The following is a 23,910-nucleotide window of genomic DNA, read 5'->3' as shown; positions in this document are numbered from 1 at the left end:
GTGATAAGGAACTGATCAAATACCTCATCCTGTGCTGCCCAAGACAGGGTGAAACTACTGGAAGTCCTGTGCGTTATATTTAGGTCACGAAGAGCATCAGTGACTTCTGAGATGGGAAGGTCAGTGGGCACCACAGGCAGAGCATGAGAACCAGGACTCGTGTTTGTTAAATAACTTAGCTCTGTAGGTGCAGGACTGGTAGGATTAAATGATGTTTCACTGTTTGATTCTCCAGGTGATGTGACTAGATGTGCTAAACAAAGGTAAATTACAAGTTAAAATTTTCTGAAAATAACCTCCCAAATATACCCAGTGACAGCTAACACCTACTACAAAACAGTTTCTGTGTTTTCATTAACAAGCTCTAAGAACAGAGAAAAAAAAGGTAGGTACTTCTATTTTGGAGACTGAATCCAAGCCACAAGCAGAAGTAGCATCACCAAGCACAACCTGGTTCTCGCACAGAGCCACACTAACCAGGAGACCCAGAGCAACAACCTTTAAACACAGATCAGCTGACATGCTTTCAGTGGAGAAATGGATAGGTACATTCTCACTTGATGTGAATCAGGACAAGCTCCAAAGAACTTCACTGATTTACATCAGTGAGGATTTGAACCCTCAGTCTCTCAAACATGCCTTTTATCTTTACTACAGCACGTTGTTGCTACTGATACAAACCAGAAGTGGAATGCATGCCAAACATCACAACAATATCCAAATCCAAACAAAGAAACAAGACACAGAGAAACATGCTAAATCTCTTCCTACCCAAATAAAAACATGCTTGGAGGAGTTATCCACTCCGATACATGCAGAAATTTAAGAAAGGGGAAGGGACCCTTAACTAAAAACCAAGACAGAATGAACTTGTGGGATTTTTCTTTAAAGAGATCCAGAGGGATGGAAGGGAAAAAGGCTTGGCCTTCAACATGCTGAAGATCTGTGACAGTATCTTGTAGCACAGTCAGGTTCTGAAAATCTGAGAGCTGTGGAAATCGCAACAAATGGTTTCTGATCACTGCTGCAAGGCAACAGGCAAGTGATTTTTCTGACACTTCAATTAGCCATGCAGAATTATCTCCTCATTAGTGGAAAACCACATCATTTCACACCTCAATGACTGCCTTGCTTTCATGCTCCATGGCATTCAATTAAGAGAGAGTGAGTCATCTACCACCATCAGTTCAGCACAAATACGTACTCAGGATTCAGTATCTGTCTCCAAATTCACACATGTATCAGAAAAAAAAAAAAAAAAAAAAAAAAAAAAAAGGTTTTAGATGAGAAAGATCAACTTAAACTGTTTTCAAATAAATGCAGAAATTTTATCTTGAAAATATACTCTCAGGAGAAGTATAGACCTAGAAACGTTGCTTTCTGCTCACCTCCAGAAAAGAGCAAAGCCTGTGAGGCAGTGACTTATATTTACATATATTATATATTACATATATCATATCAGTGACAGTTGACTTAGGTAAGGGTCCTCCTAAATTACACCAGCATGTGATCTGAACCAGGCCCTACATATCGTGCAACCTGAAGACAGCAAAGTTGTCATCACACCAGCAAATGTGCAATGGTAACTGCTAGCATAGTTCATTCTTTCTTGGAAAATGTGCTGTCAGAACTATTCCCTGACCACACAAGGGTGACTGAACTTCTGTAACATCCCTATGGAACAAAGCAGGAAGACATGCAGCACTGAACCAGTAGCCTTCCCTGACTCTCAGCTGCTTTTGCACAATCATAGTGCTGGGAACAGGCAAAAACCTATGGCATCAAGCAAGTGCACTGGTACTTGTTCAGACTTAAAGAGGCTTAAAAATACTTAACATGCATAGTGGCAGCTGGGCTTTACTGTGGATTATTTCTGCAGGAGACATGCATAAATAGAGGGAGTGAACAGACCAGCACAGAGGAAGAGAGCAGTACATTATACAGGTAAGCTCCATGCCATGGAAGGTCCCACTGGGGAACAGCCACGCACCTTGAATTCAAAAACCAGGACTAAGTGTCCAAAAATAGAAGGGAAAATGAAAACATGAGGCTGTCCTTAAGCTGGCATACTAAGAATCCTTTGGAAACCCCAAGAAATATTAGTCAAAATTGGCTTCTCATTTCCCCTCATTTTCCTTGAGCATCCCTATTGATACTTATCCCAAATTCCCACCAATTATAGTATAAACACACAAATGGGAAATATAGCAACAGTTCCACTGCATTATCTAAAAAAGGAGGGACCAATTCCTGTAACTGGCATTTTAATTCAGCATTTTGCTGTCACAAGTGGGTTAATTTTTTGTGACATCTTCGACAACTACATGGGTGGTTACCATGTACAGGCTGTCCTACAAAGCACGTACAATTTATGTAGTTACATTATCTCTGAAACTTTTTTCAAACCTAATTCTGAGTATTATCTTGTGTTTAATGACTGACTCCACAAATGAATTTGTGGTCGAGAAAGGGTGGTCTACTGTCTACACACACATATAAATGCACAGGCACACACCTATTAGTACATTGTATAATAGAGGAATATGTGGCTTTGTGTACAAACATGCAATGGGTAGAAAAATGCAAGTGATACGAACATGCAGAAAACACTTGGATACCATATATAGTATCAGCATTCAACGTTTAGCATACAGAATATTAGCTACAGAGTGGATAACAGAAAATTTGGAAAACAAACTGTAGGATATCAAGACCAATGGAGATCAAACACTTGACAAAGCAAGCAGGGCAATATATGGGAAGAAAACAGAGCTATAGGAGCTCTAGGTGGGTGGCTGACAGCCAGACAGGCTGATGCATGATGGTGAGATGAATAAATAGAAAAAAGAGCTGAAAGTAAAGAGGAAGGGAACTGGATGGACAATAAACACGCTCTTTCTCAGACTGGAATATTTCTTAATATCATTCTCTTAGTAGAATCTTCAGGCTGAATATGGCCTAAATATGTCCACACTGCTGCTGCTGGCCTTTTGAGGAATTCCACTGTAATGCTTCACTGGAGTTTTTACTGAGAAGAATGTTAATGTCCTGCCAGGACATTTCCCCGGTTACTCAGGATGGAGCAAAGAGTATTCTGTATTATTTCTTGCTTCCGTCTCTTGGATTTTACATTATTTTCCAAGAAGGGCTATCAGCCAGTTTCTCTGCAGAAGTTCTCATCACATCGACCTCACTGTAGGATATGGCTGCAGTTTCCTGAAAGAGGGTTGCAGAACCACAGCCTACCAAGATATTTGTGTTCTTTTAAAAACCCTTTGGCTAAATGGCTTTCCCCTCTCTCAACCAGCTGATTAAGCGGTCTTACAGTGCCTTTGCACCCTTGAGTTCCAATAATAAAGCATTTCAATAATATCACAGGCCAGAAATAATACAGAAACTAGAGCTAAAAATCTTCATATTGAAGTCTGAGATCCCAGGTACTCTCAGCAGAGGAATCAGCTGAAGAAACGGACAACCTTTAGTGGTCAATCCATTTTCCCAGCAGTTGGCACTGCAGTTTCCCATTGAACTAGGTCACCTAATCACTCGTCCTAATGTTCCTTTGAGTTTGTATAAAGAAGGGTGGTGCAATCTGAGACTAGTAGAAGCCAGGAGAGGAAGAGCAACTGACGCATGACACAGACAAGGGTCTTTGGTAAAAAACATAAATTTTCTTAAAAACATTCAACAGAATGGAAAACTTGCTTCTGCAAGCCATGCTCCTATGTGCAACTCATTTCCAGAGGCAAGACAGTATCTTATCCATGATTCATCAGCAGTTGCTGCACAATCTGGGTCCTTCAGCAGAGGAATGTGAGGTTGGCACTTGGTTTCTCTTATGTTCACTCATTTATTTCCACAGCCTTCTCATGCCTGATGTATTGCCATCCCTCCTCCTCCAGGACCCACATTGTGCTACGCAGGCAGGGCTCCAGAACCAGAACAAGAAGGAACAAAGCTGCAGTCTGAGTGCTCAGCTTTCTCAGAGCTGGGTTACGTGCTCGCTCTGCAGATTAGTTGTCAATCTCGCACAACATTCTCCAGACATGCTGCCAGGAAGGTCCCTCCAACTAGTAAAATGGCTCATTTTCTGTGACTTCTGAAGTAGTTCTAAACCAAAACCTGAGCACAATGCTGGGAAGGACCTTTAACAAGAGAGACCCTGCTTTGTGGTACCTTAGTTAGTAACAGAAAGGAGGTACCTGTTGTAGCCACAGCTTCCAGAGGAGGGGAGCGCTGTTCTCCAGCCAATCCATACACCTTGATTTTATAGGAAGTGTTAGCTTGGAGGCCTTCAATCACAGCACCTAGGGAATCTCTAGGAAGGAAGGTTTCTGCAGGGGACCCAGCTGCCAATGACACTTCCTTGTACTCCACCACAAAACTAGTGTAGGCTCCTGTGTTCGCATACCATGAGACACTAAGGCTGTGGTCTGTAACCCCTGAGACCACAAGGTCCCTCAGTGCATTGTTCTCCATCCCTGAGATCTCTGGGGCAACAAAGCTCCCAGAGCCAGAAAGCTCCTCTGGGTCAGGAGTCATTGCCTGCATTAGGGTTAGACTACGTGAAGCTACAAAGAAACAAACAAGCAAATGACAGTGTGAAATATTCAGTCTTTCCATTTCAGTAGAATAAAATAACATTTAGCTAACTGGTCACTTTATAATTTTTAGCATCCCTTGAATGCAGAATCATGGACATCAGTATAAAAAAGTTTTGTATTGAGCAGCACTTCATCCATATAAAGAAACAGAAGCAACATAAGGCTGCCATCCTGCGGTGTGAAAGATTTCATGATGTGCTTTGCTAAAGGTCTGTGAGCTCTCAAGGTTTTGGCCACCTGTGTGCGCTAAACTGTGGAAAGATAACCAGGAGAATGTGAGAGAGGAGAGAGCACCAACAGAACATCTTCAGTTCTGGGGCTGAAATAAACCTTACTCTCAGTGACAGATGATTCACTGTGCAAAGAAACAAAAATAATCTGCAGGAAACAAAAGCACAGAAGCTTCTGGATACCTGCAGGCAGAGAAACCTAACCAAACTATCAAGAGGCTGGGGAGACTATAAGATGAAAAACTGGAAATCTGAAGAAGCAAAGGGAACTGAAAGAAAATGTTCTCAAGCCTCCCACAGTCCCTGACTCCCATGCTCAGTGAGGACAGCACATGCCCCTCTGAACAGCAGGACTGTCTCCTCCACCCACCAAGAAGAGCTAGTCAAGGCTTAGCTGTGCTACTGGCACTTTCCACATCAATCATTGCTCTCTCTGCATGGTTTCTCCAAAGCACTCTCCTCAGCAGTGCAATGGACCTGAGGTCCCCCAGAGCTCTGCAAGAGAGGGCAAAATAACAAGTTTGTTTTGCTTAGCCTGAGGACTAGAGGACCCCCCAAGTACTGGGAACACGGAAGAGGAGGCCTGGCTAGAGGCTGGAGGAAAAAGTAAACCAAAGAAGTGATCTCTTGTCTTATAACCCCCAGGCTTACAGAGCACTTCTGCCTCCCCATGCTCTTGTGTTTGGATTTGCCCATTCCTATACAGGAGGAAGGTCACTGAGGCAGGTTATGTCAACTACTGCTGTTGCTTCTACACAGCACACTGCAGAGAACTCGTTGTTTACTGGCTGATCTGAGTAAAGACATAAAACAAATGTGCTGGTCAGACAAAGTTGTTACAAGAAAAATAATAATCCAAAGAAAAAAGAAGGCATCTTTTGGGACTTTGGAAGCTGGTGCTGGAAAGACCAAACTGTGAAATTCCACAGCATGTTGTTTCTGCCTTTTCACCCTCTACACGTACTTCTTTTGAGACTGTTCAGTCTTCAGACTGATGGGGAAACAGATAACTTTGGAAAAATTGAAGCCTACTCACTCAAGACACATAAACCTTCAGCTTCTTTTTGCATGGATGTGCTCCAAGACTTCCTAATTTTTCCCTACATGGGACACAAACCAGACTTATGCATCAAATAAGTAATTCAGGACTAAATCTTTTCTGTAGTTTACACCATATCTTATAACTCTCTCCTGTACTGGATTACTGACTCTGTAAATTCATAGGTGCTGCTGGCATGAACACTGCTAGGGAATATGGCACTGTTGGTTTTTGTTGTTGTTGTTGTGTGTGTGTTTGTTTGTTTGTTTGTTTTTTCCCCTCAGGTCAGTTGTATACAGTTATTAGTTTGTAAAATCCACAACTTCTGGCACGTGGTTACCTCATAGGTGGTCTTTTGTGGAGAAAAGGCTAAAAGCCTATGTGCTAAGGAGACTAATTCTAGCCCAACTGATTCTGATTTTACTGCCTCTGCTGCCTTATAGCAATTGAGGCTATGCCTCAGAAGATTTAGGCTGAAGGCACTTAAAGATTCAGGACTCATTTGTATTCTATACTGAGATATGATCTGTATGCAACCAACTTTGGGTCAAAAAGTTTCAAAAACAATAAAACCTTATTCAAGAAGTGGTGCGTTGATTCTAGTTAAATAGAGTTGTTTGTACAAATGGAGATGGCAGAAATGGACCCTTTCTTTGTAGACAAGTAAAACAGTCATGTTATCCAATGAAAACAGTGACTGTGACCAGATTTGTGACAATAGCTTGTTTCTGCTTTTGGATGAGAAAAGTGAAAAAGGGCAACAACAGAGCCCTGCTGACCCTGCTGAAGCATGATGGGTGGAGGCATGCTGTGAAGAGAATTCATTAGGCAAGAACAAGCAATGTTAAACACATTCTGGTTGCTCTTCCTCTTGGTTTTTGGCTGTAGAAAATAAAACAAGTTATAAGACACAATGTACAAAAGCAGAGCCTCATTTAAAACAAAGGACAAGGTCTGTATTTTCTCCAGGACAAATAGCTTTGTTCTTTGTGAGTCTTCTCAAAAGGAAAGCAAGAAATCCTTGAGAATATGGAGCTAAACACAGTAGTAAGGCAAATACACAGCTATCCCTCAGTGAACCTGTCATGCTAGAGAGAGCTAAGTCTGCTCTGCAGGCAGTGGATGTTTTCATGCAGTTCCCCAGAGACGGCTTACAAAATCAGGTGAAGTTTTACTTGGCCTAGTCAATGACCTTGCACACGGCACTCATCAAAAGCTTTTACTCACCAGTTGATCCCTTGACAGTTGTGGGTTTGCTTTTGTGTCTGCCCTTCTCTGCCACCAGACTGATGGTGTATTCTGTCCCTGCCTCTAACCCTCGAAGGATAAAAGAGGTGCTATCCACAGGGATCTCCACTTCATTCTTCCTTCCAGAAGGACTGACGTAAGTGAGGCGGTAACGATCAAACTTGGCCACTGGTCTTCTCCAGCGAAGTGACAGGGTGGTTTCTGTGCGGTCACCGACTTCCAAGTCCTTGGGGTTATCAAGATCTATGGGTCAAAAAAGCAAAGTTAAGCTGTCTTGGTACTGCTCTGGGACAGTTTTTCAGGCATCTGTAGACACAGCAGCAACTGTACTGGGTGCCTAGTGACAGCTCAGAGTCAGATCTGCCATCTGAGCTTTTGAAGCCCTGCTGCTTGAGGTGGAGGAAGATGAAGTTCTGTTTTACAGACACACCACACTAAATCTAAATTTCCACCACTTAAATTCACTTCAGCAATCACTACATGAAGAAGAGAAAGAATTTAATCCCTTACAGCATTCACCCAGGGAGAAAAAAAAAGGGAGTGTTGTAAGAAAAGTGCTCTATTTGAAGGATAGTCAGGGCTGTTGAAACCCCTGAGGCTATACTCTTTGTCCAGATGACGTTTCAGCCATAACCACCATTCCTGCCAGAAACCCTCACAGCTAGAGAACAATTATTATAGAGCAATCAATTATTACTATGGTGAATAACCAAGAGTGTTAAGAGATCCTGGTACAGGAAAAGAAAGCCAGAGTCAAAGATCAAGATCTCTGGGAAAATACTTTTTCTTTTATTTGTGGGGAAATGTCCCATTTGTACCAAAAAGAAATCAAGAATTTTCTAAAATATTTCTTACAGCATTACTTAAAAAGGGAAGAAGCACCAGAGTGGCTCCAGCTATCTGCTGCTTCCTGCAGAGTACAAGAGAGGATCAAGCTACTCACCAGTGCCAGCATTAATGGTAGCAGGAGCACTTTCCCTGTCCTGTTTCACTGCTGTCACTCCAATGCCATATTCAGTTCCAGGCCTCAAACCTAAGAGATAAGGGATAGAAGCATGAGTCCCTGTCCATGGAATTTGCTTATTGGCATCTGTTTAAATAAACGAGTCTGAATATATGCAAGATTAGATACATGCTTTTGTGCATATGCAAAGAGTTGAGGTTTCAGTTGCCCTCCAGCTGACCTGAAGTGAATAAATCCTTTTCCACAGACTTGCCAGAGGATACAGACTATGGCTGGCTGAGATTACATGCTGAACGTTGTGCAAATGCATAGTCAGAGATAACTTCTACTTTCAAGAGATTGCAGTGTAGGTACTCCTGCCCCGAGAAAAAGATCCACATTAAATGAAGAAATCTACCATTGTAGGCCAGTGTGGCAACTTGCACACACCCGGAAAACCTGCAGGCTGGCATCAGTAAATACCATTCCTAGCACATACAAAAGCCTCTTGAACTTAAAGATGTCAAGCCATCTCTGCGAAGATATGTAGCAACCTAGAACCCAGGCGAGTGACTAGTGGGGTTCAGAGACGCACATGGAAGCAAAATGGCTACACGTCTGCTGTTGGCTAGTTATCCATCTGAAGTACATAAATACACATCACATGGACTTTAATTTAATCATTTCTACTCAAAATGTGTAACCTCTGCTTGTAGCTCTTATGTATAGTTACCAAAAGGTTTTTTGGTCCTGTGCTCAAGGGTGATGGCAGCAGCATGACATTAATAACAATCTCCCAATTCCCTTACCTGTGAGTGTAGCTCTGGTTGTTGCTTGGCTGCCCTTTGGCACTGTGATCTCAGCATGGTCTCCACCAGAAATGGGAGCAAACTTAATTCGGTAATTATCAATGTTTGCATGGCTATTCTTCCACTCCAAAGTAATGCTATTGTCTGTCTGTGAAACTCGCTTCAGGTTTCGTGGAGCATCCAAGTCTGTAATAAATACATAAATAAATAAACACATAAATAAATGGAGTAATGCTCTTATGACAACACACTCTTATGACAGCCATTTTTAGAAACTCAATATGATTCATGAAGCTGACAGATTTCCTCTTATATGATGCCACTATATTCTCAACTACATTAATTAGATGTCTTTTAGCATGAAGTGTAGAGTTTGCTAGCTTGGGGAAAAAAATCAGTGGAAGAAATTCACCATTTATCTCCTGAAACAAGCAAAAGAAAACCATTTCAACTTCAGTAATTAATTTTTATTACAAAATACATAGTTGTGGGAAAACATATTTGGATGAAATAATACTTTACAAATACCTTAGCTTTCCAAATGAAAAAAAGTTGCTAAGAAAAAGTAAAAGACCAACTCTAGAATGTCTGTTCAGTTAATATCTTGGGCACATGGCTGAAGGGAACTTTAAATCTCAAAATGCAAGGTGAATATTTTATAGAAATGCAATAGGCTTTCCCTGTTTATACCTATGGTAGGCTCAAATCGTGCTCTGAATAAACTGCCACATTTTGGGATGAAATGGGAGGTAATTCGCCATGTACCATCTACTCAGGTCCCTTAATATATCCAAACATTGACAATATGCTGAAGGACCCACATTTTCATAAAGCATTCACAGGATAACAAAGGAGCAAAGAAAACTTAAAAAAAATACATGAGAGAAAACATTTGCAGACCTGGAGAAGGAAAAAGAGCAATGTTCTCTGCTAATCTGCTATGGGTTTAGACAAACAGAAATAAGGTCTTTGATGGAATAAGAACCATGGAAGATATTTAGCTCAGCAAACAGAGAAGTAATCCGGAGGAATTTGTTTTATGGAGTAAAGATTTATGGTATGATAAGCAAAAGCTTCTAAGTGACTTAATAATATAATTCCCATTTTCAAAACACATTTAGAGACTGGAGGGGCCTAAATATTTTGATGAGCCAGTAAAGTATACAAGACACAGAAAACCCTCCATTTTCATGTACCTCTATAATACCATTGTTTCTGTGTTGATCTTGTAACTATTAACTCAAGCAAGACAATGCAAACAGCACAGGAAGATTGATGGTGATTACATTAAACTCCCAGAAATCTGGATTGGTACCCAAGCTTCCTACCTGTGACAAAGACTTCTTTCATGGGGTCACTTTCCATGTCCCCTCGCCGAGAAATAAGCGTCACTTCATATTCTGTGTGTGGTCTCAGGTTTCCAATAGAATATTGGTTTTCATCCTCAGAAAGGTCAATAGTAGTTCTGTCCCCTGGAACATCCTTGGGGCCATAGGTGAGCTCTATGCCTTCAATTTCAGCCAAGGGTTTGGACCATGTGATCAGAGCTGTGGTGTCTGTGACATCTTTTGCCTCAATTTGGCTAGGGGCATCAAGCTCTGTAACAAAAGAAGAAAATGTCTTTTTTTTTTTTTTATTTTCAATAAAGCTTACCAGAAAACTATAGCACTTAGGCTTTTAATTGCTTCAGAACAAAATTAAAATGAATGGCTCCTACAAACTGAAGCTTATCTTCATATTTTTCATCCTTTACTTTTTACAGCTGTAGAAGAAAGTGCCAGATGGAGCCAATTCGTAAGAAACAAATTCATAAAAATTCATTAACATCTGAAGTTGCCAAAACAAAGACAAACAGAAACCCTAAGAGTCCTGCATAATGGAAGCTCTCCCCTAAGTAATTTCTTTACACCAATATGACCAGGAAGAAAGAAGTTCTAGTTACTATTGATGCACCTTTTAAAAAAGGATAAAAATAGATAACTGCTAGCTACCTTCTAAATAAAATTAAATTTACTTTCCTCTTCAAAAAGGTAATTTAGGAAGGAATTAATTTATCTTCATGTCTTCCTTAACAGCTCCAATGCTTCCCACCCCCTTTTTTTTTCTTTTCCCTATATAAAGCTTAGCTTTCCAAAAAAATTTTAACACTACCAAGACTACATCAAAAAGCAACTGTTTAATTGGTTGCACTATACCAATACAGGTTATGCTTACTTGTGGTTATCACTTTGGATAGTCCTGGTCCCCTGGTATTGTTTTTCACTATATGAAGGGATACATTATATTGTTGCCCTGGTGCCAAGCCTGGCTGCATATATGATGTCTCTGGCCTTTTCAAGCTGCTGGTTATATCTCCATTATCGTCCTTTTTCTGTAATACATGAAACAAGCATTTATTATAAAAACAAAAAATTCAGGATCTTTCACTTGGACAAGAACCAAAGCTTCTGTACAAAGAACATTGCTTCCTTACCATATTACGGAAGACCAGCTCCCAGCCATCAAATGAAATGCTCAGAGGATCCCACTCTACCTGGACAGATGTTTCTCTAACAGATTTGAATTTCAGACCTTCTGGAGCAGGCAGATCTGTGACAGAAATAAATAAATAAATAAACAAGTAAATAAATAAATAAATAAAGGGGATAATTACATGTGCAACAAGTAATAAGTGAGGGCACTGGGGTGGGACAGCTACATCTATCCACAGCTATAACTTTCCACAGCTTTCCATAGTTTTTCACAGCTATATCTATCTGCCATGTAGGGAGCTGTATCTGAGATGTTTTAACTCACTTCACAGCTAGGTATTCTGCCTTTGGACAGACATTCCTCTGACCTGTTCTAGATTTCACCTTAGAATAAAATAAATGCCCTCGAAATGCCTGTTTTTGCCCTCTTGAAAGAACCTCGTGTGGCCATTTGAAGTTAGGTGAGATAAATCCTGCCCCAAGTCTCTCAGAATGAGAACAATGACAGAAGTCAAAGAGCATCTTTTGAGACTGGCATGTTGAGATATGATTGTGATGGGCACAACACAAAAAGGGAAACGGACAACAAATTATCAGATAAGCAGATAGAAAAGCAAGTTGTGGTAAAACACATGGAAGATGTAAAACCAATATAATCTCCATTTTAGTCAAAAGATTTTGAATCCAAGTGATTTCACATTACTCTTATTGTACTTTCTGTATTTATTTATATATATATATATATTTATTTATTTATTTTCAGGAAGCATTACCAGAGTTTATGAAGAAACTGAGGGTTTTAATTTACAAAGACCCCACAATATTCATTGTCTTGAGATGGCCTCAGAGATCAGAAGAGCTAACAAACATTACTTTTAACACAGACATTGGTATTGAAAAAGAATAGAAAATGAAAGTATGAAGGCTGTCCTTGTCCAGAACAGAAGGTGAGCAGGAAATAGAAAATACAAAAGGAAGAAAACCCTAACAAAAATAAATGCTTGCTACAGAACAGACAAATGAGTGAATAAAGAGAATATTAAACTCACATGTTGCTACTCTGGCACTGACTGGAATACTCTTCTTGTTTTTAAGGATTGCAAAGACACGGATAAAATATTCCACACCCGGCTCCAGTTCATGAATGGTGGCAGATGTCTGGTTTCCTGGTACAGTGAACTGCAGATCTAAGCCACCACTGCTGGTAGGGACATAGGTGACAAGGTACTCATTGACGAGATTCTCATGCTTCCATTCCAGATTTACAGTTTTATCTGTTACATTTGTTACAGTCAGCTCTGTTGGAGGAGACACTAGGGAGGGGAAAAGCAAAACAAAACTTTTCAAGGCTCAGAAAATAATGACCTACCCAGTTTCACATTTTCCCAGAAGCAGTTTATAAGAATCATCTAACAAATAGGGAATGGGGAAGCCATGCCACACAAATTAGCCACTTGTAGAAAGGAATGTTCAGTTGATGAAGACTACAGATGTTTCCAAAAGTCATGGGCCAATTTCTACTTTCATACTTGCATATAACCTATGGCTGACTGTGTTCCAGATCCTCCTCTCATGGCTACTACACAAGACTACTATAGCTGGGTTGTTAGGGATTCAGATGATTAACTCAACTGCCAGCAACACATGATTTTATAGTTGGAAGTGCTGGGGTTTGGATATACAGAATTGCACAGATTTTCCACAGTAAAATAAAACATGATTATTTTTGTAAATACTTTCAATAGATTACTCCCCATTTGCATGCACAAGGACACAGAATGTGGCTTGGGAGCCTTCCAGGAGGAAGAGATGAAAAATGGGAATTTCTTTCAAATCATATTCATTGTCTTTTACAATGTTCCCAACCCCAAAGTACTCTTTGATTACTCTACAAAGATCTTAGTTCTAAAATACCTCCCTTGGGATCTCTTAAAAAAAAACTGCCTCCTTTATAGCGTAACACCTGTCATTATCTAGCTGCCAACATTTTCTATCGATTTCCATAGAGTCAGTGGTAATGGGAAACTAACCTGGTTTTATAGCTAAGTTTCCACTCCAGTTGATTCCATTATTTTACTCTAAGCTTTGTCAAATCTAACAGTATATATGTTCCATGTATATATATAATACACACACACATATATATTTTATTTTAGTTAGAAAAATCAATTTGGTCACTTGAGTGAGAACCAAGGCCCCTGCAATAATCCTGAAAGCTTGCATGACAGTATTTGTGACATCTGGCAATTCCATCATGATGGGTGTCTCATACTCAGATAGGACAATCTTATTTTCTGCTCATGCCTTGCCTCCACCAGGGATCCAGCTCAAAGGTCCATCTTCAAAGTAAGGTCCTTGGGGTCTGAGCCCTTAGGGTCTGACAGCATACACTGTCAGTGCTATGCATTTTGGTTTCAGCTCCCACAATAGTGATAGCATTGCAAATGCAAGTTCCCTTTGTACTGGTCCAGTGTGGGACTGTGAACTAGAAACTGCAAGAAGTACTTGATACCTAAGCTCTTTATTCCCTGAAGTTCTTACCCACACCGCCTCATTCCTGACAGCATTATTTTTTAGGCAAATTCTGTCCATATTCTCTCGACTAATTCTGCTTAGTATCTAAGTAAGAAGTTTCTGAATTCACCTCCCTCTTTCTCCACAGCTAGTACAGTTTCTTTAAGATGCATCTTTTTAGCATCATGAGAAACCAAAAGGTAATAGTGACAAACACCCATCCGGTGATAGCTACAGCTCCAATGGCATTGTATCAGGAGCAAATTTGGAGACAATAAATTGACTATTACCATTATCAGCCTTTTAGATTGCTGACCACCAAAATTCAACAGAAACCACTACACTATATAACCCTGAAAAAGTAAGGGAGGTGAAGTGCTTTCTCTCAGTGCTGCAACTCCATCAATTCAACTGTTCAGACTATGATGAAGAAGAGCAGAAATAGCTACATGGAAGACATTCATGGACCCTCCAAGGCTGATAGATGGACACAGAGGATTACCCAGGGGAAGCAGATGGAAAGGGTCATTGCAACCTACCATCAGAGCAGTCGATTCCCATGTAACCATCCTCGCAGACACACCGTCCATCGATGCAGCGGCCCACATTGTTGCAGTCATTGGGGCAGGACCGTTCACGGCAGTCTTCCCCAGTGAAGCCCTCGTGGCACACACAGCGCCCGTTGACACAGCGCCCACGCTGGTGGCAGTTGTTGGGGCAGGACAGCTCACCACAGTCCTCCCCTGTGAAGCCATTGTCACACACGCAGTGCCCCTCCACGCAGCGCCCACGGTTGTTGCAGTCGTTGGGGCACCTCAGCTCACCACAGTCCTCTCCCGTGTACTCCTCGTCACACACACACTGCCCATTGATGCAGCGCCCGTGGTTGTTGCAGTCGTTGGGGCACCGCAGCTCACCACAGTCCTCCCCCGTGAATCCTTCGTGGCACTCGCACTGCCCGTTGATGCAGCGCCCGCGGTTGTGGCAGTCATTGGGGCACCGCAGCTCCCCACAGTCCTCCCCGATGAATCCCTCGTCACACACGCACTGCCCGTTGACGCAGCGCCCGCGGTTGTGACAGTCGTTGGGGCACCGCAGCTCCCCGCAGTCCTCGCCGAGGTACCCCTCATGGCATACGCAGCGCCCATCCACACAGCGCCCACGGTTGTGGCAGTCCTTCGGGCACCTCTTCTCACTGCAGTCATCCCCAACGAAGCCCTCGTGGCAGACACACAGCCCGTTCTCACAGCGCCCATTGCCATTGCAGTTGTTGGGGCAGGTCAGATCCCCACAGTCCTCTCCGGTGTAGCCCTCCTCACAGAAGCAGGTCCCGTTGACGCAGCGCCCGCGGTCAAAGCAGTCATTGGGGCAGATGAGCTCGCTGCAGTCCTCACCGGTGTAGCCCTCATCGCAGACACACTCGTTGTCCACACAGCGCCCGCGGTTGTGGCAGTTGTTGGGGCACAGGGGCTCGCTGCAGTCCTCGCCAGTGAAGCCCTCATGACACACGCACCGCCCACCCACGCACCTCCCGTGCACGCTGCACCCATGGGGGCAGAGCTCCTCGCTGCAGTCTGTGCCTGTGTACCCCTCAAAGCACACACAAACCCCATCCACGCACTTGCCTTGGTCGTTACAGTCGGAAGGGCAGGAGGCCTGGCTGCAGTCCTCGCCGGTGAAGCCCTCGTCGCAGATGCATTTGCCCTGTAAACACACTCCCCGGTTGAAGCAGTGGTGCGGGCAGGCTGGTTCAGAGCAGTTGGGGCCTTTCCATCCAGGCTCGCAGACACAGCCGCAGATCTCGGTGCTGTAGTTGCCATGTCCACTGCAATAGGGTGTCGTGTCCAGGCGGCCTGTATCAAGAGTCAGGAAACCCGTTACCCCCTTACCTCTAGGATGTGTTAGGCCAGTGTGACACACAACCTAAAAGGGTCTGATTTTCCCTGTTCCCTACAGGTCTGATTTACAGAATCACCAAAGGTTTTGAAAGACACGCTCCCACTCTCTCATAAGATTTAGTTTACCAGGAATGCTTTAATTCACACTGCTGCCAGGGAAAAGCTGCTGCCAACTAATAGCTAAATGAGCATCTTAGATTCCTCTGCTCTTCTCAAAATCTCTCTTCCACTGACTAAGCAGCTTTCCTGACTGCTTCATTATGGCACACACCCGTATTCACCAGAATGTGTTCTATGTTCACCAGAACATAGAAAGCCAGGCAACACACTGTGTCATCCACAGTGAGACCAGATCTGAGTTCAGAGAGACAGATTACAGCTGTACCTATGTTTTCTCTATCTTATGACCAGCGACTTACCTCAGTTTAAAAAACAGCAGGAAGTATACTTTCTTTTTACCTCTCAAATCATTTGTGCTCACTAGTACTCATCTATTGCTTATATCCTGCTATATTTTTATTGGTCTCTGTTAAGGAAAACTTGGACATGAAAACAGTTACATTGGCAGCCTGCTCAAGGGGACAAAACATGGAGCCAAAAGCTTAGACTGTGTGAGTTTTAATCTAAATTCGACACTGACTGTTACCTTGTCCAAGTGCCATACATGCTCAATGCCACCACTACTAGGCAGCCCAGACAGACTCCTGACCCCCAGATCCACAAAACTGCAAAACTGTGAATGAACCAAGCTGGCAAACACATTCCCACTTTTGATTACATTTCAAAATTAACAGGTTGACTTTTGCTCATTCTTGAAACAGATTTGAGTATCTACTCTAAACAAGATCTGCTGCCAGCATAAGAGTTTCCCTGAGAGTGGCTCCCCAGTCTGCCTTACCTTCTGCTGTCTGCGAATTAGGACAGCATCCAGCCCCGCTGGCACACTGCTCCCGGAGGGAGGATACCAGCCCCTCCAGCTCCTCTAGTCTGCTCAGCAGATCCTTAATATCTGGGGCAGCTGCACAGCCACAAGCCCGGCGGGGGATGTTGATACGGTGAGTGAAGACAATCTGGTTCTCATCTTTCACCGTGTGCTCCTCGTAATTCTTGACAGGCTCAATTTCTGCCTTTAGGTCTGCATCGCCACTTGCTGTATCCAGGTCCACAGAGCAAAGGGAGCCAACAGGCAACTTAATGTTGTAGACATGGTTAAAAACGAGGGGCTGGCTGTCCTCTGGTAAGGTCACATTTAGCCCAGTTTCCCGCTTCTGCCTGATAATTCGCTTGATGAGTCCACCACTGACATGCTGGTACAGCAAACCTAAGATTGCACAGGCCAAAACCTGCATGGGGAGTCCCATTGTGGCGTTCAGTTCCTTTTCAAAGCTAATGGAATCCTACGTTTCTTTGGCCTTTGTAGTCTGGAGGGGAAATTGGACAGACAGTTCAAGCCAAGTTGGATTTCCTTTCCTTTTCTGTCACACTCGTTTCCTAAAACAAGAAGAAGCAGTGTAAGAGATGATCTGCAGCTATTCCACCCAACAAAAGGCCAGTGGCACTGGGTGTGTGCTGGTGTCCCTTAAAGAACATGGCTGTGGTGCTGCTCAGTGTATGATCTCACTTGACCAAAATTGCTGAACTTGCTCTTAAATTACAGTGCAGATAGAGGTATGTACAATAAATCCATGTTCTGCTACTGTTCAACTCATGGTAGAAGTCTGCATTTCCTTCACTCGCTAGGGCACTGCTTGAAGGATACTGCAGGCTGGACCATGTGAAAAACTTGAGACACTGTCAAAAGGCCTATTAACACTAATAAGCCCATAGCAGCCCTTTTCCATATGCTTTAATTTGTTTCAATTTCTAGGGAATCTGAACTCTAGGGCTTGAAGCCCAATAATAGGTTTTACTACACTGACGATCTGCCTACAGCATGAAGATAAACAGAGATCTCTGAAGAACACTGCAGGTTAAGGGTGCTAGTGTCAGTCTTTGCATCATCATTCTAGCAATATTTTAGCATAAAAGTAATGAGATGCAAGAGATTATCCCAGATGAGGCTCCAACAAGGGAGACACCGTGTAAGAAATATCAGCAGAAATATAGGAAATCTATCAAACCATTGAGTACAATAGAAAACTTCAAAGGACAGGAGAGCAAGCAGGTGGGTAGGAGGGAAAACCAGGGTAAAAGAAAATGCACACAGATACACCAAACTGGGGCTGGAGGGGAGGGAAGAGAAGGAAAAGAAATCCTTTGATCATCTCAGTTCTCCCAAAGAAACAGAAAGCTTTTTATGAGTAGAGGTGTAAAAAGTCTTTTTAGCAACCAATAAGCCTTTTCATTACACAACATTTCTCAGTGTCTTATCTTTCACCAGCAAGTATTTCACTCAATACCTTGCATAGGGTTGCAAGCACCTGGCTGGGATTTACTAGCTCTTCCTGAAACTCACTCTTTTCAAATAGCTTCAATATTACCTCTTCCTCCTCAGTCTGAACCCATTCCTTTCAAATTATATGAGTCAGGGGAGCTGAAAGACATCTGTTGACTTCCATGCAGAATCAGCCCTTTAGCATGCACAGTGAGAACTAAAAGCAGCTAATGGACAGACTAAACAAGTGTACCTCTTAAATGTCATCTTAACATTTGTTTTTCTTTCTGCTCGTTTAAATAGTTAGGTCAGTGACTGCGCTTTCACTAATTGTAAGCTTCTTCCACTCTTCTGCTTCCCACAAAGTATATAGGATCATTTTTCCCATATTATTCCAGCTGCTTTTGTGAAAAATAACAATCATACATCACACACTTTACTGAAGTAACTTTGTGTAGACAATGTTGAGCTCACAAGGAGTGAACTTCACCCCTTTTTATTGGCAAATAAATCAGAAGTAAACATGCAGTGGTGGAGGCTTTTGTCTTGTGGAAAAGCATTCAGCTTGAAGCCATTTCTAACACTTACCCTGTTTGTTCAAATATGTCTGCAACCCCTATCTGCACCAGAGGAGATCACAATTAGATTAGATTAGGTAGCTAATAAAGAGTAACAGAGACAGACATGGTCCAGGCCTCATTTGTGACTCAAGCCAATCCCTAAATAGGGCTGCAGTTCATGAAACATATTCAGGACAATATCTGAAGTGGGATTTAACTTTCAAGCACCCCTATATGTTTGCAAACTGCAAATTCCATGCAGTGGAATCCCATGTGCTAAATACGTTTTGCCCTGAGACAAGGTTATAGAGCTTAAATTGATGCTTAGTCCTCAAGTAGTTGTTTAAGGTACACACTGCTTGAAAGAACAGAACAAACTATGCACCTAATTCTCACTGAATTTCAGTTTGAGTCTCAGTTTATTTATGGCTTCTGTAATTCCCAGCCTACAAGAATATTGGCCTTGTCCAGACCTAGAAAGCTGATGGAAGTCTTTCTGCTAACAGCTGTGAGCTTCCATACCATTTTATGGGGATACAAACTGCGATTTTTGTATATGACTGGAAAATAAAAGCCCTGCTTCTGACAAAAGCTATTCACTGTTGCCTTCACTACAGATGAAAGCCACACTAATACTATTAGTTTTACTGGATATTCATCACATTAGAGTCAGCCAAACCTCTCAGCCTACAGACAATACTCAAGACATAATGTATCTTGGCTGACATCCTTTTGAAGTTTATGAAGGGTGGTCTGGAAGAAGCATTCCAGTGTCTGATCTGTGACCTCTGTGTTTTGAAAGTGAATGTGATGTCTGAGCTAATTTGGATCAGGTGTTTCTCCTCTGATCTGCCAAGGGCCCAGCACGATAAGCTGAGCTCCACTGCTAGATCTGAGATCTACAGAACAAGACACCTTCATACAATTATTTGTACATTAGCCTTATTTTTGGCTGGAAGAAAAAAGATGATGTCCTCCCATCTAATATCCTTCAAACATATCTACATAACAGCTCAGGCCATGATGGACCACCCAGGAAGGCACTTCTAGAGAAAAATGGAAGACAGCAATTGCCAGGCTCAGCTGTTCCTTCATTTATTTTCCAACCTTCTTCCTTTCAGAATGGCCCAAGTAGATTTTGCTTAAAAGTTGCAGACATACTACCTCTTGGAGACAAACTTTTCTTTGCAAACATCAGCTGCTGGATTATTTACAGGGACCTAGAAGTCTGGCAGCAAGAGTCTGCAAATGAAGGTGACTTTTCTCATCATGAGCTTGGACGTGCTGCAATGCATATAAAAGGTGTTGGGTGATGTTTGTGGCATGTTTGTCAGATATGCTGAGTGACTTGTCTGCCCCAAAATGTGTCCTATTTTACAAGCAATTAGTCTAATAAGAAATCCTACTTGTTTCTTACGAACTGTGCCCCCTAATGTCTTACTACCATCCTGACTACAACATGACTGCTTCAAAAATCTTGGCAATGACTATGTGGTTCTGCAAAATCTTCTGCTTGTCATGAAGAACACTACATTCTAACAGCTCCTCTCATCCCACCTAATTACTGGTATCTTTCTGTGGCCATCACCCTCACTGGGGCAAATCTTATCTTTTAGTTCTCTCCTTGTAGATCATCCCATGCCAGAGAGCCTGCAACCACAAAATAAATAATAACAAAATGTAAAAAATACACCTGTCCTAATTTTACTGGATGAGATGTGACTTCCTGCAGGCCTGAATTTTGCAGTCATGTCATTTAAAGTGTTGTGGCTAAAAATTAAGAAGCTAATCATGGCATTTATGCAGTACTAGCTGACCCAGAACGTATTAGGAAAAGGAAATGTCCTGTATGAATAGTAAGTGTAAATATTAGATGTTATCCAAAGAGGGAAAAAAAAGACCATTCCTAGAAAAACACTCCTTAAAAACATGATCACTACATGGTAATGCCCCTAATAATATGTGGTGGAAGTGAGATGGACTGTCAATAGCACAAAGAAAAGAAACAATTTTCATTTCCACTACACGCCCTTTCATCTGAGGATCTCAAAGCGCAACATCTGTTTGTCTGATTGTCAAAAATGAGAAAATATTAAGGTTATTTTTTGTTTTAGATGACTCCTTTCCCCTCATTGACATCATAACTTTTTCAGCACATTTATATTTAATTAAAATTTGTTTCTTAATAGGAAATGGTCAATCCATCTTGGAAAAAGCTGAGGAACTCCTGAGTCCTAGGAAACACTCAGCAAAGGTAACATATGAATATTTTCCTTCCCCACAGATGTATTTGCTGGAAACCAGCAGGTGTGAGAAATTAAATTAATATGTTTGCATAGTTTACAGTTCTAGTTTACCGCTTTGGTCTCTCTTGCAAATTCAGGAGTGGCAGAGCTGTGAGATTATTTGCCAGCACATGGAGCGATAAATATGCAAATGAGATCCCTGTGTGAGTTTAATCAAAACAGATTGCAGCAATGAAGAAATGGAGGTGTTAAAAAAATATCTGAGCTGTCCTTCTTGAAGGAGGCAGAAGGTTGATTAGATTTGCTCAGGCACCCTCTACATGTCACGGCTTGGAAATTAGACTTAAAGAAGGCATGATGAAAAAAGAGGGAGAAAAAAGACTACAAATCCTCTCCAAACAGATACTTCCAACATCACAGCGGGAAGGGATCACATGATCTCAGCATATATTGTATTCAAGCACACCTTGTTAAACATGGATGGAAGTATCAATGGGAGGTATTCTGACAGAGGGGAAGACTCAGTTGGAGGAGAGCCACAGCCCTCTGCAGAAAACAGAATGGTGCATTTTAGGGCTTAGTAATTGCTCATGTCAAAATAGCTTTCTGTGATTTTTTAACAGAAGAAATTCTATATTTCAATAATTTCCATCAAGGTGTGATCTAGCCATCTGTTCCTTCAAGACTGGGGTATACAGCAGTGCCTGTGTCTCACTGGCCTCATGATATCACAGTGCTCTTCTCCTTATCTATTGACACACAGACAAGAGTCTCGCTGGGAATTTGATGGGACCTGGGAGACTCCCTCATTGCAGACACAGGGAATTTGTGCATTTTCTACAAGGAATAAAAGCAGTACTGTTGCAGAGGATTAATAAATTGAAGCAGTCTGCCAGTGTGCATTTTTACAAGGAAGATTTTCAAAAGATGCAACCTTTTGAAGAAAAATTGCTAACAATATAGCTTTGCCAAGAGCATGTGACTCTAGAGGCTCCAGGCATCTTCTCAAACAGATGGATTAAGTCTGAAGTAAATTGAAATGTTCACAAAGAAAGAGACTGAGGGAGACTGCAAGTTTTGACACAGCAGGCCAAAACATGAACAGTTCTGATTTCATCATCTTTCACCGCTGTTTCCATAAATTTGTAACTACAGAAAATCATTTTCTTTCCATTCCCAATTGCAACTGGGCAACGGAATCAGCAGGGAGTCTCAGTGTAGGTCAAACTATACTATGTCACAGTTCAGAGCTGAAATTCATAATAGTCCTGAAATATCAGTGACAAATGTTTCCAGCAGACACATCCAAAGCCAAATTGTTGCTGTGCTTTTCTCCTTTATTTACATTGTAATCATTTTAAGGAGAAGATTTTTAAGGCAGCCAAATCTGACTCAGAAAACTGGAAATATAACTCAGAAAATTCACTGTTTTCTCTGTACGTGCAAAGAGAATTTGCAGTTGTTTCAAGAACAATCAGAGACCACAGATACAAACAAGACTTTAGGAGGTGAAACTCCAAGGGGCAATATTCATAATTCAGAAATTTTCTTTGAAGTCTTAAGTCAACTGTAGAAGCAGAGGAAAACCTGTTTTCACAAGTATCAGGGAAGAAAGAAAGAAGCCAACTCCCTTATTCTCAAAAGTTCTATCAGCTGAAATGCAGTGTGATAAACCGTAATCCATCCAGGTTCCCAGTTGCACAGTGAGGATTTACCTCTAATTCATGTCCAAACAACTTCACGTCTATCTCTGGTCAGTTCATGAAGAAATTGAGTCCTGTGTGTGTTCTAGGGATTCCTATGACATCCCTACATTTCTGTAGGGAGCTGGGTTTTGTTTGTTTATTTATTTTTTAATTGAAGAGAAATCCCAAACCTGGTAAGCCCCCAAGCAAACAATGGATCCAGACCCAGTGATCCCACCTGTTTATAAATGACAACATGCAAAGGCATGAATTTCAATGCCTTTCTCCTACCCAGCTCCAGATTTGCAGACTGAACCTATTCCTGAAAGTCAAAAGGAGAGAAAGGATTAGCCAAAAAGACCTTTCTGCCAGTGGATGCCCAACAGCGCCAAGAGGAAGAAAGCACTCCATGGAACAATGGTGCAGAGACAGAGGCAGAAAGGAAACAACTGGAAAGGAAGTTTTTAAATACGCTCACCTAGAGAAGCACAAAATCCAAAGACATGGGGTGATATGGGTAATAAAATCCTCTTTCTGATACAGAAATGATTCAGCAATATCCCTAAGTCCAGAATGAGGGTCCCTTGGCATCCACGTGTGTTTTGGGGGGAAAGAGAGGGGGAGGAAGGGGGGAAAGGAGGCAGAAAACCTTTTTTCCAAAAGTTTTAGCAGTTAAAATGGAGAGACAAAGCCTCATTCCTCCATTTTAAATATGGGAAACTGAGGCACAAAGAGACACTGAGACACCTGAGCTCCTAGAAGCCTCTGCTTTAGGAATAGGCAAGTCTCAAAGCTGAAAAAGGGTCCAGTTTTGCTAAGTCTCATCACAGCAGTTCAAGCACAGGCACCTCACAGCACCAGACCCTAGAACCACACTTTCTTTTTCCTTATTCTGCCTTTATGACTTCAATTCTTACTATTTAAGAACAAACTGGCATTTTCTCTTTGATGTGGTTAAGCTCCCACAGCTCAGAGCTCTGGATACATCCTGAAGCCATCTGCGTTTCATCCAGTGCTGGCACTGGATGTTTGCAAGGAACCTTGGTTCCTGGGGCTGAGAACACTCACACAGACCTGCACTTTGCACGCTGAGATGGGAACTGATTTTCGCAATTAATTCTTGATCGATTTCTGAGCTCTCCTAGATTAGAGTTGTCATGTGCAGAATGCATGCATTATATGTTCTGCGGGCCTCATCATGCCAATGTACTTACTCTTATAAATAAAAGATTTTAGACTACCATAAATGAGCCCTGCAGTAGGTCCTGGTGATCATTTGAATTACAGTC

The 23,910-nt window shown here is 42.0% G+C and overlaps 1 protein-coding gene across 3 annotated transcripts in view; it reads right to left on the bottom strand.

Moving 5' to 3' along the window:
• The window catches only part of TNC (tenascin C), a 73,703-nt gene that overhangs the window by 30,570 nt on the left and 19,223 nt on the right, over positions 1–23,910 (bottom strand). For all 3 annotated transcript variants that reach the window (XM_032200187.1, XM_032200185.1, XM_032200186.1), the window contains exons 2-10: positions 16,655–17,247; positions 14,398–15,711; positions 12,394–12,657; positions 11,347–11,462; positions 11,088–11,244; positions 10,202–10,471; positions 8,874–9,059; positions 8,065–8,154; positions 7,101–7,364 (exon numbers count right to left, since the gene is read on the bottom strand). In XM_032200187.1, the coding sequence (XP_032056078.1) occupies positions 7,101–7,364; positions 8,065–8,154; positions 8,874–9,059; positions 10,202–10,471; positions 11,088–11,244; positions 11,347–11,462; positions 12,394–12,657; positions 14,398–15,711; positions 16,655–17,117 (3,124 nt within the window). In that variant the 5' untranslated portion in view covers positions 17,118–17,247. The remainder of the gene's footprint in view (positions 1–7,100; positions 7,365–8,064; positions 8,155–8,873; positions 9,060–10,201; positions 10,472–11,087; positions 11,245–11,346; positions 11,463–12,393; positions 12,658–14,397; positions 15,712–16,654; positions 17,248–23,910) is intronic.

This window comes from Aythya fuligula, chromosome 19 (assembly GCF_009819795.1).
Source record: "Aythya fuligula isolate bAytFul2 chromosome 19, bAytFul2.pri, whole genome shotgun sequence".
Lineage (NCBI taxonomy): Eukaryota > Metazoa > Chordata > Aves > Anseriformes > Anatidae > Aythya > Aythya fuligula.
Note: the sequence above shows the minus strand (reverse complement) of the source record. Positions and strands in the feature narration are given on the sequence as shown.